The sequence below is a fragment of the Dipodomys ordii genome, unplaced genomic scaffold, assembly GCF_000151885.1.
Source record: "Dipodomys ordii isolate 6190 unplaced genomic scaffold, Dord_2.0 Scaffold107, whole genome shotgun sequence".
Classification (NCBI taxonomy): domain Eukaryota; kingdom Metazoa; phylum Chordata; class Mammalia; order Rodentia; family Heteromyidae; genus Dipodomys; species Dipodomys ordii.
The window spans coordinates 1,135,695-1,151,890 of record NW_012267323.1 but is presented as its reverse complement, the minus strand read 5'-3'; the positions used below and the strand labels follow the sequence as shown (position 1 = coordinate 1,151,890).

The 16,196-nt window shown below is 42.2% G+C and overlaps 1 protein-coding gene across 1 annotated transcript in view; it reads left to right on the top strand.

The window, feature by feature from the left end:
* Dnajc13 (DnaJ (Hsp40) homolog, subfamily C, member 13) overlaps window positions 1–16,196 on the top strand; it is a 90,436-nt gene that overhangs the window by 349 nt on the left and 73,891 nt on the right. The window contains exon 2 of the mRNA XM_013028037.1: window positions 8,152–8,232. Coding sequence (XP_012883491.1) covers window positions 8,165–8,232 — 68 coding nt within the window. The 5' untranslated portion in view covers window positions 8,152–8,164. The remainder of the gene's footprint in view (window positions 1–8,151; window positions 8,233–16,196) is intronic.

The window sequence follows — 16,196 nt, the reverse complement described above, 5'->3', positions numbered from 1 at the left end:
GGACCCCGGCTAGGCCGCGCCGAGGGGGAACCGGGTCGCCGTCCACCCCGCGGCCGGGGCGCCGGCCTCGGCCCCGGGGACATCTGCCCTGGGCACGGTCCCTGTGCATACCTGCTGAGGTCTGTCTGTCTGTCTGTCTCTCACACACACAGCCTCGCTAGTCTCTCCCACACACACACACAGCCTCGCTAGTCTCTCCCACTCTCGTTTTCTCTGTCTGTCTGTCGGTCGGTCTCTCTCACTCTCGTTTTCTCTGTCTGTCTGTCGGTCGGTCTCTCACACACACACAGCCTCGCTAGTCTCTCCCACTGTCGTTTTCTCTGTCTGTCTGTCTCACACACAGCCTCGCTAGTCTCTCCCACTCTCGTTTTGTCTGTCTGTCTGTCGGTCTCTCTCTCTCTCTCACACACACAGCCTCGCTAGTCTCTCTCACTCTCGTTTTCTCTGTCTGTCTGTCTGACTGTCTGTCGGTCTCTCTCTCACACACACAGCCTCGCTAGTCTCTCTCACTCTCGTTTTCTCTGTCTGACTGTCTGTCGGTCTCTCTCTCTCTCACACACACAGCCTCTCTAGTCTCTCCCACTCTCGTTTTCTCTGTCTGTCTGTCTGTCTTACATACACACAGCCTCGCTAGTCTCTCCCACTCTCGTTTTCTTTTACACACACAGCCCTGCTAATTTCTCTGTCTGTCTGTCTGTCTCTCTCACTTTCTCTCAGACACACACAGCCCTGCTATTCTCTTCCCTCTCTCTCACACACTCACGACCCTGCTAATCTCCTCACTCACACACACAGCCCTGCTATTCTTGCACACTTACACAGCGCTGAGGTTCTCTCTCTGTCTCTCTCTCACTTTCTCTCACACAGCACTGCTATTCTCTCTCACTGACACTCACACACAGCCCTACTAATCTCCCCCCCATCCCTGCCATTCTCTCCCCTCTCTCTCTCTCCCTCTCTCACACAGACCAGCCCTGCTATTCTCTCTCTCCTTCACGCTGTTGTTGTTTTTCTCCCTTCCAACCCATCACTGTCCCCCTCTGCACCTCCTCATTCCACACACACGCACACCCCACCCCACGTTCCTCCCGTGGGCTCCACCCTCGGGATTCCCATCCTTCCTTCCAGGATATGCCGGCAACTCTGGTTTCCTTAGGTCAGCCTATCCTTCCTGTCTTCCTTCCCCTCCTCCCCCTCCCACCCCTGTGTCCGGCTTAGACTTTGACTTTTCTTTGCTCAGCTTTGTTTCGTTTTGCTAGGAAATGAAGAACAGCTGTGTCGTCTCTTCTCCAGTCTCTCTCTGTCTCTCTCCCCCCCTCTCCCCCTCTCCTTCTCCCTCTCTCTTCCCCCACTCCCTCCTTCCCTCCCTCCCTCCCTCCCCTTGCCCCTTCCTCTCCTCTCTCTCTTCCCTTTCTCCCTTCCCCCCCTCCCTCTCTCCCCCTCTTCTTTCTCTCTCTTTCTCTCCTCCAAATCGAGTTCTCCTGTCCTTCTCCACCCCTCCAACCCCCAGGCTTCTTTTTGCAAGGAAGTTGTTTTTTTTTTTTTTTTTAATACAGTAGCCTTTCCTTGGCTGGTGATTTCATCTCTGAGTGGGGGTTGGTTGAAGTACAACCCAACAGACCTGCTGGCTGGCTGTTAAAGGCATGTTGGAGACTTAACTACACTCGAAAGTGACATCTGTTTAAAACAGACAAAGTCCCCCAGCTGTAGGGTGTGCAGCTTGCCACTCGTTTGGAGAACTTTTTATTGGTGTGGGGGGGATGGGGGGGATAAAGAATACGGATAAAATCTCCCCCTAGCATAGCAGTGGTCTCCACCTAACAGAGGTGGTCTTCCCCCACGGGGATGATTTCTCCCTTCTTTCTCTCTGCCTTTCCCATTTTATTTTTCCTTGTATCCTCTTCCCCCTCCATGCAGGACCTTAACTGACACTTTAGCATCTTCTGTGAAGGACTTTATACACCAGAATTAGTTTGAACCTTTTGGGTGACTTGTGTTCGAAAAGTGGTTAAAGATCAGAATCTCTCTTCAGGATCTCTTCCTAATGATTGTCTTTTTTTTTTGGTGGGTGGGGGGGCAGTTAACAGTATTTTCTCCCTCACTTTATAAACCTGATAGATTTGTAGGTTTGAACCTACCGTCCATAGGGTGTCAGGAAACTGCTCACTGTGGTCAGATTCTTTAGTATATTACCAGTAATCTGCAAGTCTGTGAGTATTTGCAAAAAGGGAATTTATAGAAACTGCATGGTCAGAAATTCAGTATCCTGAAAAATCTGGATTCAACAGTTCTGGAGTTTCTGGGAAATTTGCTTCATTGTTTGATTTAATTTTGCTTGTAACATTAAAATCTTGTTAATTTTTTATTTAAAATATCATGTGAAACAGTATTTCAGTCATTGTTGGTCCAAAGTGATTTGGGCTATTAATATCATGATGTATTCAGGAAGCATAAGTCCTTGTTTGGAAAACATTGCATTTATACTCCTTTGAAAACAGGAAGCAGAACACATTAGGGAGGAAAAAAGAATCCGAGCCTTCTTAAGAAATAGGAATGTAAAGAACCTTAAAGCTAGAGTTCATCCAGTTCATGGAAAATACCAGCATTTATAGTCCACTGAGAGGCTGTGGATACTTCTTTTTAACGTAGCAATAATGAATAAAAGATGTTCATCATATATATATATAAATAAAACATCATATATAATGTTAATAAGTTTAGTTAGAAACAAGTACTTAACCTAAAAAGTAAGTAGACAAAATAAACAAATGTCATTAGTGAAAAACATTTATGGAATTGGGAAGAAAGCATGAGTTATTTGCAACAGTTTAGCTTTATCCACATATAGATGGAAGCTAATTGTCCTAGTAGACTGTAATAATAGTAACTTTCTTGGAAAAAGGCTGGTAGCTGAATCTAGTTCTTAACAGATACTATGGAGTTGAAAGAAAAAGGTGTGTTTTAATTTGGTTCCATTCCTCAGTTAGTTATATTTGTACAGGTGAATTGGTAGTTTTTGTTGCATGTACTTCCCATTGCTTCTCTGACTGATGTACTAAAGATTAGTAAATTAAGTACTTAAAATGTGCAAAGTCGAAAAGAGGCTATGCAGGAAAACAGAGACACCTTTTTTGTTTTTTGGTCGGTCATGGGGCTTGGACTCGGCCTGGGCAATGTCCCTCAGCTCTTCATCTCAAGGTGAGTGCTCTACCACTTGAGCCACTTCTGGTTTTCTGGTAGTTAATTGGAGATAAGAATCTCATAGACTTTCCTGGATGGGCTGGCTTTGAACGGTGATCCTCAGATCTCAGCCTCCTGAGTAAGAGACACAATTTTGATTGCTACTACTAGCTTTTGGCCGCAAGTGTTCACTGTAATATTTGGCAATAAAGGACATTTTTTTGTTGTTGTTGTTGGTCATGGGGCTTGAACTCTGGGCCTGGGTGCTGTCCTTCAGCTCTTCAGCTCAAGGCTAGTGGTCTACCACTTGAGCCACAGAACCACTTCTGGTTTTCTGGTGCTTCATTGGAGATGAGAATTTCATGGACTTTCCTGTCTGGGCTGGCTTCAGTGATCCTCAGATCTCAGCTTCCCAAGTAGCTAGGATGAACCAGTGGCACCCAGCTAGAAGAAATACTTTAGAGTCCCTCCTCTTCCTCCCCTTTCTCTTTCTATCTCTCCTCTTTGTGCAAGGCTAGCATTCTATCACTTCAGCCATACCTCCACTTCTGGCTTTTCATAGTTACTTAGAAATAAGAGTCTTATGGATTTTACTGTCCTGGCTGGCTTTGAAACATGACCCTCAGATCTCAGCCTCCTTAGCTAGGATGACTAGTGTGACCCACCATTACTTGGTTAAAAGTTCATTTTGATCTGGCAGTCAGTAGAAGGGCTCTAATATTGTATATTCTAGGTAGTTATTTGGAGAAGCTTTTTTAGTTCTAAGTTTATATTTTTTTTGGTTGGTCATGGTTCTTGAACTCTGGGCCTGGGTGCTCTCCCTCAGCTCTTTAGCTCAAGGCTAGCGCTCAACCACTTGAGCCACAGCTCCGCTTCCAGCTTTTTCTGCCTACGTGGTGCTGAGGAATGGAACCCTGGGTCTTATACATGCAAAGCAAGCACTCTACCACCTTCCCAGCCTCCAAGTTGCTATTACCACTGGTTTTCTTATTTTCTTGCTCTGAGTTCAAATTCTTAAACAAGTTGAGGAGCCTAAGCCAGGGTGTATTGAAACCTTAATTTGTGGTCAGTTGATGATTATTTTAAGAATTGTACATGCATTAATTTGTTGTTCATTAGAAGGATATACTACTTCCACCTGTATTTGAAACATATGTTAGAACAAAAATTAAAAAGTGAGCTGTGTGACAGTGACTTGGGTGTAATTCTGGCTATTCAGGAGGCTGGGATCACAGGATCTTGGTTTGAAGCCAGCATGGCCAAGAAAAGTCTGAGAAAAAAAAAAGTCTGAGAGACTCCCATCTCTAACTAGTAAAATGTTGGACTGGAGGCATGGCTCAAGTGGTCAAATCACCAAGCAGGTTTGAAGGCCTGCTTGTGTTCAGGCCCCAGTTTGTTTATTGCTAGATAGTAAACTAGTAAAGAAATTTATAATGAATGCGTGAGTGCACTCCTGTAGTACCGGCTGCTTTGGAGACTGAGCCAAGAGGAGTATTTGAGCTCAGGAGTCCAGCCTGGATTACATACTGAAACCCTATCTTTAGTAACAAAACTACCACCTGAAAGGAGGGTTAAAGTTCTCCTGTGCTTCCTGTACACAGTACATCCGATTTAAAACAGTTTAAGTGTAACTTTTTTTGGTTGGTCATAAGGCTTGAACTCAGGGCCTGGGCGCTGTCCCTGAACTCTTACCAGCTCAAGGTGAGCGCTCTACCACTTGAGCCACAGCGCCACTTCCAGGTTTCTGGTGGTTTGTTGGAGATAAGAGTCTCACGAACTTTCTGACCTGGGCTGGCTTTGAACCGTGATCCTCAGATCTCAGCCTCCTGAGTAGCTAGGAAGACGGGTGTGAGCCACCAGCACCCAGCATGTTATTCTCAGTCTTTACCACAGAAATAGTTCTTCCTCCTGTATTTTCTTGAGATGTAGCTGTACAAGGAAGTGCTTCATAAATTTTTCCCATCATATGAGTGTGTCTGCCAGATTTTTAGATGCGGCTTCACAGTGTAGTAGGTAAATAACATTTTTCCACTGCAGGAGAGTTTGACCAGACAAAGCAAAGTCAGTACTTCCCTAGTGGTGCATGCCTGTAGTCCCTAGTCACTTAGGAAGTGGAGATAGGAGAATTGCAGTTTTAGGCCAGCTGTGGCAAGAATTGACTGAGATGCTATCTCAAAAAGAAGCCAGATGTGGTGGAGAATGTCTATAATTCCTTGGGAGATCAAGGCAAGCAGGAGGAAGATACTGATCCAAGGCCAGCAGGAGCAAAAAGCAGAAGACCCTATCTGAACAACAAACTTAATTTAAAAAAAAGCAAGATGGAGGTGTGGAGGTGTGATTTAACTGTTAGAGCACTTGCCCAGCAAGCACAGAAGCCCTGATTTCAGTCTCCAGTGTTGCCAAAAACAAAACAAACTTAGTTTTCCTTAAACATATAAAATAATTTCACCTACCGCCAAGTTAAAAGAACTTTCCAGGAGGCACACATACTCCTACCTCCAAGACTTTCACACTAACATTTAAACAATATTTGCTGTAAGACAGGTGTGTTTACTTTGTATCTACTCAGCAATCTTTGTATCTTCCCATTTCAAGACCAGCTCATATTTTTAATTCTTTTTTTTTTTTTTTTTTGGGTCCGGTCGTGGGGCCTGCACTCTGGGCCTGGGCGCTGTCCCTCAGCTCTTCAGCTCAAGGCTAGCACTCTACCACTTGAGCCACAGCGCCACTTCCAGCATTTTTCTTTTTTCTTATGTATCAAACCCGGGGCCTCAGGCATGCAAGGCAAGCGCTCTACCACTGAGCCACCTTCCCAGCCCCATGTTTTTAATTCTTTACTTGAGAGCAGAGCTAATTATGAGCAGAGTAAATTCTATTCTTAAGAGACCAAGTGAGAAATTAGTTATCTTACTCTGTCTCCCAAGTGGTTACATTTGCATCAAAGTCACTTGCAGCTGAGTGTATAAAGTAAGTGCCGTAGACAGAATATCCTTGTTCAATTCCAGTTTTCTGTGTGTATTCATTCATCCATGGCTACATGAGTGTTCTGAGTTTCATCTAACCCAAGCCTTGTGCACATACTTAATCTTGCTGAGCGGGCAGATTCTTCTGCTCATTTGGTGACTGTAGGCTGCCCGAAGCTCTGCCTTCCTGTTGTGTTCAGTTGTCAGTCTGATGTCGGCTCCTGCTCAGTGGGCCTTCCAGTCTTGAGATATTGTGTCAGATTCATGCATTGTCCTAGATCATCCTGATTTTATTCATAAATGATTTTAAGTGGATGCCAGCATTACTGCCAGTAATAAAGACTGTTAAGACACTTACTAGAAAGCAAGAAACAGTGGAGTGAATTGCACAAGGGGACTCTAGCCAAGATGCCCATTGCCCTGGATTTTACTGTGTGTGTGTATGTGTTCTCAAGGATTGAACCCAGTGCCTTCTGCAGTCGAGCTAAGCACTGTACCACAGAGCTACATTCCCACCTCTTTTAAAACATACATAAAAACTTACGTGATAAGGTCTTGCTACATAGCAGAAGCTGACCTGAAACTCTTGGTCCTTCTGCCTTAGGCTGTTCTTTAGCTGGGACTACAGGTGTTTGCTCCCACACCTTCCCAAATTGGGCTTTTTTTTTTTTTTTAACCCTCGTACAATTCTATTAAAAGAACCACCCGAGAAGTCGCAAAAACAAAGATAGCTCTGGTGATGTAATATTAGGATATAGAATGGAAAACAAGTAAGGCTGACTTGAAATATTTGGAGATGCCTTCAATGAAATAAAGGGCCTGTGAACTTGAGGTTTTTCTCATCCAAGTAAGCAGTGTAAGTCCTTGAGAATTTGAAATGGGGTTCCATCACGGGTTTGAAGGAGACTGAAATTTAAGTGATGAGTGGTAATGTAAATAGCCTCTAACAATGGGCAATGGCAAAGCCCAACAACACAGCTAACTACCAAGAGCTCATCCCACAATTTACATGGGTTTTTGTTTCTCTCTAGCTATTTTACCTGCTTGATGTTTGAGCTTCTCAATACTAGAAATTCAACAAGATTTGCCACTATGGATCATGGGAATTAATGGTGGCTTAGGGGATTTTGTTGATAAGCAGTGATATCTAAACCACTTTTAGGGCTTATTAAAAATATGTAGAGGGGCAAGATGCAGTAGCTCACATCTATAATCCCAGCCACCTAGGAAGCAAAGGTGTGGAAGATCATGATTTGGGGGCCAGTCCAGTCAGAAAGTTCACCAAGACAGCATCTCAACAAATAACACGGACATGGTGGTGCAAGTCTATGATCCCAGTTGGATGAGATGTGTATGGGTCCTGGTCTAAGATTGGCCCTGGACAAAAACTCTGAGACCTTCTCTGAAAAATAGCTAAATCCAAAATGGCTGGAAGTGTGACTGAAGTGTGGATTAGACATATAAGAAGGTATCGATCTGCGCAAATATTTTACATTTCTTACTCTGCGCATGCATGACTTCCATAATGGGGAAATTATTATTTGTAAATCGTTACTTACCCTTCTGAAACATAACAGTGACAGCGATCTTGCCAGCAAGCGACTCAGCAGAAACCTAGAATTAATTTTGATATCTCTGGCAAACGTTCTTCAGTGTTGTTGGGCGCTGGGAGATGCTTTCATCTGGCATTTCTTACTACTTTCCACGCTCAGAGGCTGCTGACTGAGAGCAGTTCTGCTTCTTAGGCAGCCCAGGATGCTGAAGAAGAGACGTGATTGAGGGACAATCACAGTATGGTGCTTATGTCCAGGAGGCAGTGAACAGATGGTCTTGCAGGTTGTGTGTGTGTGTGTGTGTGAAAGAGAGTGTGAGAGAGTGAGAGAAAGAGACACAGAAACAGGAGGGAGGGGAAGAGAGGGAGAGGATGAGAATTATTTGTGGTGTGACAGGAAAAAAATTGAGCAACTATGACACTGTATAAACTAGACCCACATTTTTTATTTTCCAGGTTTCAGCACAAAATGAACATAATTAGGGAAAATAAGGATTTGGCTTGTTTCTACACAACGAAACATTCATGGAGGGGAAAGTAAGTACTGTTGACTTTATTTCTTTCTGCTTCTGTCAAGTTACCGTCTGAACATTACTCATTACTGTTTTTCAGTATCCCGAATAATGCACAGTAACTCAGTAGTGCTGTTTAGCTCTTCCCTTCTGAAAAGCATATGTGTGTATTTTAAGTGCAAATGCTACACTTAGAATAAATTATTGTTCTTTTTTTTCTCTTGACATTTCCGTATCTGCTCTGGAACAGAGTAGTTTTAGGTTTTTGTTGTTGTTTTTGTTGCTGGTCCTAGGGCTTGATCTGAGGGTCTAGGGTGCCGTCCCTGAGCTTTTTTGCTCAAGGCGAATGCTCTATCACTTGAGTCATGGCGCCACTGCCAGCTTTTTGGTGGTTAATTGGAGATAAGAGTCTCATGGACTTTGCTGCCAAGGTTGGCTTCAAACCATGATCCTCAGTTCTCAGCCTTTTGAGTAGCTAGAACTACAGGCATGAACCACAGCTGCCTGATAGGAAGGAGTCTTTTCAGAAGTGAAAAGTAGGCATTAAAAGGAAAGAACTAGTTCGCCATTTTGGGTTGCTATCAGTGTTGAGGTTAACCAGTAGTGGCAGATTTGTTAAGTCTGCAACTTCATTAACCACATTTGAGCCTGCGTGCAATAAATATGTTTTCATATCTACTTGACTCTTGAAAGAAATATACTATTCACTGTAGAGAGGCTTGTAACCTATACTAAAAATTTTAAATTGGGTTCAATTACTTTATTTATGGTATAAATGCTTCTGTTTCCTCTGTTAGTTGGATGCTGATTCCTTCCCCATAGTGTTGTAAAGATTCGATGAAGTGGAGTAAATAAAGGTTTCTAAATTATGCCTAACATACTTCGTGTATTTGATGAATGGCGTCCATGTACCTATAGAACTAGAGTTCTGGTCCTTTTGAGTGGTAATGGATAAAATGAGTATGTCATTCATTGGTGAATAGGTTTGCTAACTTATTCTAAATCAAGCCACAAGGAAAAATGTGACATATGTATGTGCATAGCTTTTGGTCTTCTTTCTTTTTCTTTTTAAAATTTACTTTATTGTTGTTATAGAGGTGAAGTATAGAGGGGTTACATGTACATAAGTCAGGTAATGAGTACATTTCCTTTCATACAGTGTCATCTATTCCCTCACTCTCTCCCAGTGCCTCCCTCCCATCTCCACCCACAGGTTGTATAGTTCACCTTTATCAATGTCCAGCGAGCTCTGCTGCTGCACTTTTTCACCTTTTTTTCCTTGAGTTTGTTCGTATTCCTAACTCTCCATTTTTAGTTGGGACAGAATGTGCCAGCCTCTTAGAGTGAGTGGTACACCTCAAACCTTGAACCCTTAGTGTTCAGTGGTAGATTACCCTGATCATCATACCATTATGCAATTTTAATGTGTATTACATACTGATACACTGATTTTCAAAACAATTTACTGTAATACCTCTTGTGAGTTTGCCAGTAATTGTGATCATCTGGAAACTTTAAAAACTGCATCTTAGGGAATAGTGACTAATGCTTACTAATGCTTAATATAATCATTTTATTTCCTCTTCTTTTTTTTTTTTTGTTAACAGTTTGAAGCAGAACTGTTTCTGTGCTCTTAGGACAATTCCTTCCCTCCATTCATATACTGCAATTGTTTTTTTTTTGTTCGGTGGTGGGGCTTGAACTGTGGACTTGGGTGCTGTCCCTCAGCTCTTCACCTCAAGGCTGGCACTTGAGCCACAGTGCCACTGCTGGTTTATTGGAGATAAGAGTTTGATGGCTTTTCCTGCCCGGGCTGGCTTTGAACCGTGATTCTCAGATCTTGGCCTCCTGAGTAGCTAGGATTACAGACGTGAGCCACCAGCACCCGGCTTGAAACTTTTTTGTATGTTTTTTTTTGGGGGAGGTCCGGTCATGGGGCCTGAACTCTGGGCCTGGGTGCTGTCCTTCAGCTCTTCAGCTCAAGGCTAGCGCTCTACCACTTGAGCCACAGCACCACTTTGGCTTTTTTCTTATGTGGTGCTGAGGAATTGAACCCAGGGCCTCAGGCATGCAAGGCAAACACTCTACCACTGAGCCACCTTCCCAGCCCCCTCATACTTTCCTAAGTATGAAATTCCTTGTTTTTTTTAGCATATTGGTGTAATGATGAAACATCACCACTGTTAGGATACTTTCAACACCCAGAAAGTACTTCCTCTAAAAGCTGCTATAAGCAGTGGCAGTTTTTCCTCTTGCCCTTCCCTTCCTAGCATTTGGCTGGCACTCTCTGCTTTCTGTCTCTGGATTTGACTTTGGAACATGTCATAGAGATGTAACATTACAGAACACGGCCTTCTGTGAATGCTTCTTCCCCACTGTGTTTTCAAGCTTCATCCATGCTGTAGCATGTGGCTGTACTTCATTGTATTACCACATAGTATTTCATTGGATGGATGGCTGTATCATGTCTTGTATGTTCATTCATCAATAGGCATTTGTATTACTTCTGCTTTTTAAATATTGGGAGTAATGCTGCCATGAATGTCCATGTAGGAGCATTTGGAAGAATCTACATTTCTAATTCTCTTTGGCACATACATATTTTCACACCTAGGAGGGTTTATACTTGATGGCTTATCTGATAACTCTGTGGCATTACATTGCTAGCATCAAATGTATGAAAGCTCCAATTGCTCTTCATTTGTTTGTCTGTCTGTCCTGTTCTGACCATTTTCTATTGTGGATATGAACTAGTATCTCGCTGTGATTTTCACTCTCAATTCTCTAATGACCGGTGATGTCGAGTATCTTTCCATGTGTTCCCTGGCTGGTTCTATAAATTCTTTGGTGGAATGTCTTTCAGATCCTCTGTGCTCATGTTTACATTAGTTGTTGTTTTTTTAATTGTAGAAGTGCATGAATTCTTGATTCTGAATACAAATCTATTTAATGGGTGATTTATAAATAGTTTCTTCAGTGTTGCAATTGTCTTTTCCCTATCCTTGTGGTATTTAATGAAGTTTGTAATTCTGTAATTATAATTTTGTATGAAAATGTAATTTTGATGAAATCTAACCTATCTACTTCTTTTGCCACTGTGCTTCTGGTGGTATCATTAATGGTAGAAACCATTATCTAATCTTAAAGGCACACAGACTTACTCCTACATTGTCTTCTAGTTTTATAACTTTAATTTTGAGTTAATTTCTGTATGTTGGCATGAACCAAGGATTTAGATTCACTTCTTTGTATGTAGACATCTAATTATACCTGCATCATTTGTTTAAAGGAGTTGTTCTGAGATCTTGTCAAAATCATTTTTACTATGAATGTGGCTCTTAATTCAATTCCAGTGATCCTAAATGCTCACATATCCTTACGCCAGTACCATATTGCTTTGATTACTGTATCTTTGAGCTGTTTTGACATTGAGAAACGGGAGTCTACAACTTGGTTCTTTCTCAAGATTACTTTGACTATTTTCAGTTTCTTTTATTTCTGTAGGAATTTCTTAGTGAGTTGGTAGCTTAACAACAAAAAAAACCAGCTGGGATTTTAATAAGGAATTATTGAATCTGTAGGCCAATTAGAGGAATATTGCTGTTGTAGTAATATTAACTTTTCTGGTACACGCACACGAGGTCTTTCCACTTATTTGGATATTATTAACTTTCAACAGTGTTTTGTTATTTTCAGGGTTCAAACCTTTAATCTTTTAGTTTCTTCCTGAAGGCATTTACATTTTCCAGATAGTAATGGTTATTTCATTGTACATGTATATTATCATTATCGTTAATTGGTGGTACCAGAGTTGAAATTCCAGGCCTCGGGCTTGCTAGACTGGAATTCTACTTGAGCCACATATCCCTATTTCTTGCTGGGTCTTTTCCCTTTTTATTTTTGCTTGTAGTAGTGAGGCTTGAACTCAGGGCCTCATGCTTTCTAAGTTTTCTTGCTCATGACTGGTTAATTGGAGATGAGTCTCCTAGACTTTTCTGCCCCGGCTGGCTCCAAACCCTGATACTCTAGATCTCAGTCTTCTAAGTAGCTAGGATAATGTGTATGAGCCACTGGGTATCTAGCTAGTCATTTTCAAGACACAGTCTCATGATAGGCTTCATCTTTAAGAGATACTGTGCCCATGTACACGGTGCTAATTGGTCCTAACATTTTTTTTGTGTGTGCCAGTCTTGGGGCTTGAACTCAGGACCTGGGTGCTATTCCCCAGCTTTTTTGTGCTCAAGCCTAGCATTCTACAACTTGAGCCACAGCTCCACTTTCAGCTTCTTTTGGGTGGCTGCTTGTAGATAAGAATCTCATGGACTTTTCCTGCCCAGACTGGTTTCAAAGTGCTGTCCTCAGATCTCAGTCTGGTAAGCAGCTAGGATTACAGGTGTGAGCTACTAGTATCTGCAACCAGCCCAACTTCCAGCCCTGACATTTCAGGAAGATGTTTCTGATGGTGGCAGTGAAGATGAAAACATTCTTTTCATATGCCTAACTTAGAGATATCCTGTCCAGATGTTTCCCTCAAAGGTAAATAAATACTTTTGAACCATTTCAGCTTTGACAAAGTCTCGGTTGTGCCTTGCTTTGTGGCCTCCGCACGTGTTGGCTAATGTGAATCCATCCCCTCTAAGTACAGCCTCCTTGCCTGGCCAGGGAACTTTTCTTGCAGTTGTCTTTTTGTTTCCTCTTGCAAACAGATAATTTATGTTTGTCTAAGAGGAGCAAGGAAGGGGACTAGACCTTGGGGAGGGAGAAACCCCTTTGCTTTCATGAAAGCAAAATTTTCTTTTTGGCCTAAGAAAGCCATTTCAGGCAGGAAGGAAGGTGCAGATGTTGCAGTTAAAGCGGAAGTGCAGATTCACTGTGGAAAATTTCAAAGTAATACAAGTTCTTAATTTTCTTGAGATGGGAATTCCAAATACTTCCATATTGGCATGTATGAATTATGGCATTTGCTCTGAATGTAAGTAGCAATCTAGATTCTGAACAAGTTTTTATGACAGCACTTTAGGATAAATGGTAATCAGTCTATGGCCTTCAATAACAGGGGTTCATGATGTTTTTAGTCTATATTTATTGACAGTCTATAAAATGATTATGTACAGGAAATTGAGGGTGGAGTTTAGGGCAAGTGAAGCCAGTGTGTTTGGATGCAGATTGGAACAGAGTTGAGAAGGAATCAGTCATAACCTTGTGGTAGGTATTTCAGCTCTCGGCACTGCCTGCCATCTTCTGTACCTCACACGAGTTCACCCTTAATCCCCAGGCAGTCTGGAACTTAAACATCTTCCATGCGGAAGTACGAACTGGACTACATCTTTATAGAAGCATTGCAGACTAGATGCAGCGGTGCGCTAAGAACTAGCTCTCCGACCTGGAAGAGATAGGAGCATTGCATTCCAGAATGGAAACCCATAATGTCCGATGGTACATAGGATGGCTCTGTAATTGTTCCGCAAAAAGTGGAGCATCTTCCTTGTTGATTTAGTAGGGTAGATGTTCGTAGAGTATGTTCTCTCCTTCCTCCTTTCTCTTTCCTTAGGAATACACTTTTTTTTTTGTCTTGTCTTTTTTGGTATTGAAGATCGAACCCAGGACATCATACTTGCTAGGCAAGTGCTTTGCCACTGAGCTACATCCCAGCCCAGGAATACACCTTTTTTTTTTTTTTTTTTTTGCCGGTCATGGGGCCTGAACTTGGTCTGGGCGCTGTCCCCCAGCTCTTCAGCTCAAGGCTAGCGCTCTGCCACTGGAGCCACAGTATCACTTCCGGCTTTTTCTGCTTATGTGGTACTGAGGAATCGAACCCAGGGCCTCATGCATGCAAGGCAAGCACTCTACCGCTGAGCCACCTTCCCAGCCCCAGGAATACACTTTTGATCAGAGTAGAACCTCTTAGGTAAACGTGGATTTGTAGCCACACCAGAGGATTGTGATGATAACAGCCCAGATGAATGACTGGTTTGCCCATTCATTTTGTTCTGTTTTAAATATGAGCTTGCTATAAAGTAGTCATGGCTGTGGGAGGAATATTTATGTTGTGACACTAATTATTATTTTTAATTTTTGCCAGGCCTGGGGCTTGAACTCAGAGCCTGGGCACTGTCCCTGAGCTGGTTTTGCTCAAGGTTAGTGCTCTACCACTTGAGCCACAGAGCCACTTCCGGCTTTTTTCTTCTGTGAATGTGGTACTAAGGAATGGAACCCAGGGTTTCATGCATGCAGCCCTAATTCTTATTAATAAACTTATTGTAGTGGACTTTGGGATCTCTTCTTTTCCACCATTATTCAACTAGTAGAACAATAGCAACCAGAAGAGCTAATGTTTTTTGGCTGCTTATCGATGGGCCAGGCATGTGGGTTTCTTCTTAACACTCACATTATGTGGTGGTATGTGTACTATTCACACTGCTCAGATGCAGAAACACACTTAGAGCTGTGAGACAAGGTATGGGAGAGGACACAGCTGGTGAGCAATCCAGGTGGCATTTGGATACAGACAATGTGCCTTAACCACTAAGCCACAGTGCTCCCTTTAATGGTGCTCACCATTGATCTCCTGCCTTCTAGAGGATTTTGTAATTCAGTTGTCCTTAATTCCTTACCAGATGCAATACAATTTTAGTTAAGTAGTGAGATTTTAAAATTTTAGTAACAAAAGGAACAATCACAATCATAGATTTTGTGTGGATCCTAAAGGTTTTAGTAGCCAAAACCTACCTTCAGATGGTTGAAGGAACTCTGGTGAGTGTGCTACAAAGGAGGAAGAATTCACCATGAAGATGTGAATGGTGAAAGAATTAGGTGTGGACTGTTTGAAGCTGAAAGAACTTGGACAGATTTGTAATGATTTCATTGGCAGATTTGTAGTGATATATATATATATTTGCCTTAGTGCTGACCAATATCTGATGGTATCGGAATACCTGATGGTATCCGTAGAAGGAAGTGAATAGAATTGTTCATAGGGAAGATTAGTTCTTTCCCTTATCAGTAGCGAACAACAAAAATCAGCCAACTTTGATATTCCAAAAGTTTTAAGCTGTATGTTATGGCACCTAGGCTGGGTGATTAGATCTGTTTGGCTCTTTTAGGGCCCTTCATTGAGCTGAGGACTTTGAACTTTAAAAGTAGTGCACACAGGTCTTATGACCTCAAGAATTTGAGAACCATTGCTTTATACTCAGCATGAACTATTTTGTTAGTGTTTATCAAAAGCAAGTGATGTTTTCTGTTATAAGAAAAACTAAGCAATAATGGGTTTTCACTGTAGAAGAGTAAGATGTTGTGATGTTAACCCAGTATTTTTGTGGTAGCTCTTTGTATTGACACATGCATATTTCTAACTGATATAAGCTGGTTAAACATTCAGATCTTTGAGATGAACTTTGAGACAGTAATTGACAAAAATTCCGGCTGGTAGTACTTTGAAATTCATTGCAGATGTGTGAGGCAAGTAGTAATAGAATGTTGGAGGAAACACTTTTAAAGGACTGCTTATTTATTTATTTTTGTCATGGGGCTTGAACTCTGGGGCTTGGGTGCTTTCCCTGAGCTCTTCAGCTCAAGGCAAGCACTCTACTACTTGAGCCACAGCACCACTTCTGGTATTCTGGTGGTTCATTGGAGATAAGAGTCTCAAGGACTTTCCTTACCTGGGCTGGCTTTGACCTGTGATCCTTAGATCTCAGCCTCATGAGTAGCTAGGATTACAAGCGTGAGCCACAGGTGCCCAACAAGCACTGTTTCTTATTCACTGCCAAATTATCAAAAGCTCAGTGTTAGACTCTTATTTAAATATTGGATCAGTCTAGGAAATACCTAATGCAGTTATGATCTAGGTAAATGTTAAATTTCTTTTCTCAAAAGGAGAAAGTGATCACATCAAAAAAAAAAATCATGGTATAAAATTGTTTTGAAGGCTGGGCCCTGGTGGCTCACGCCTGTAATCCTAGCTACTCAGGAGGCTGAGATCTGAGG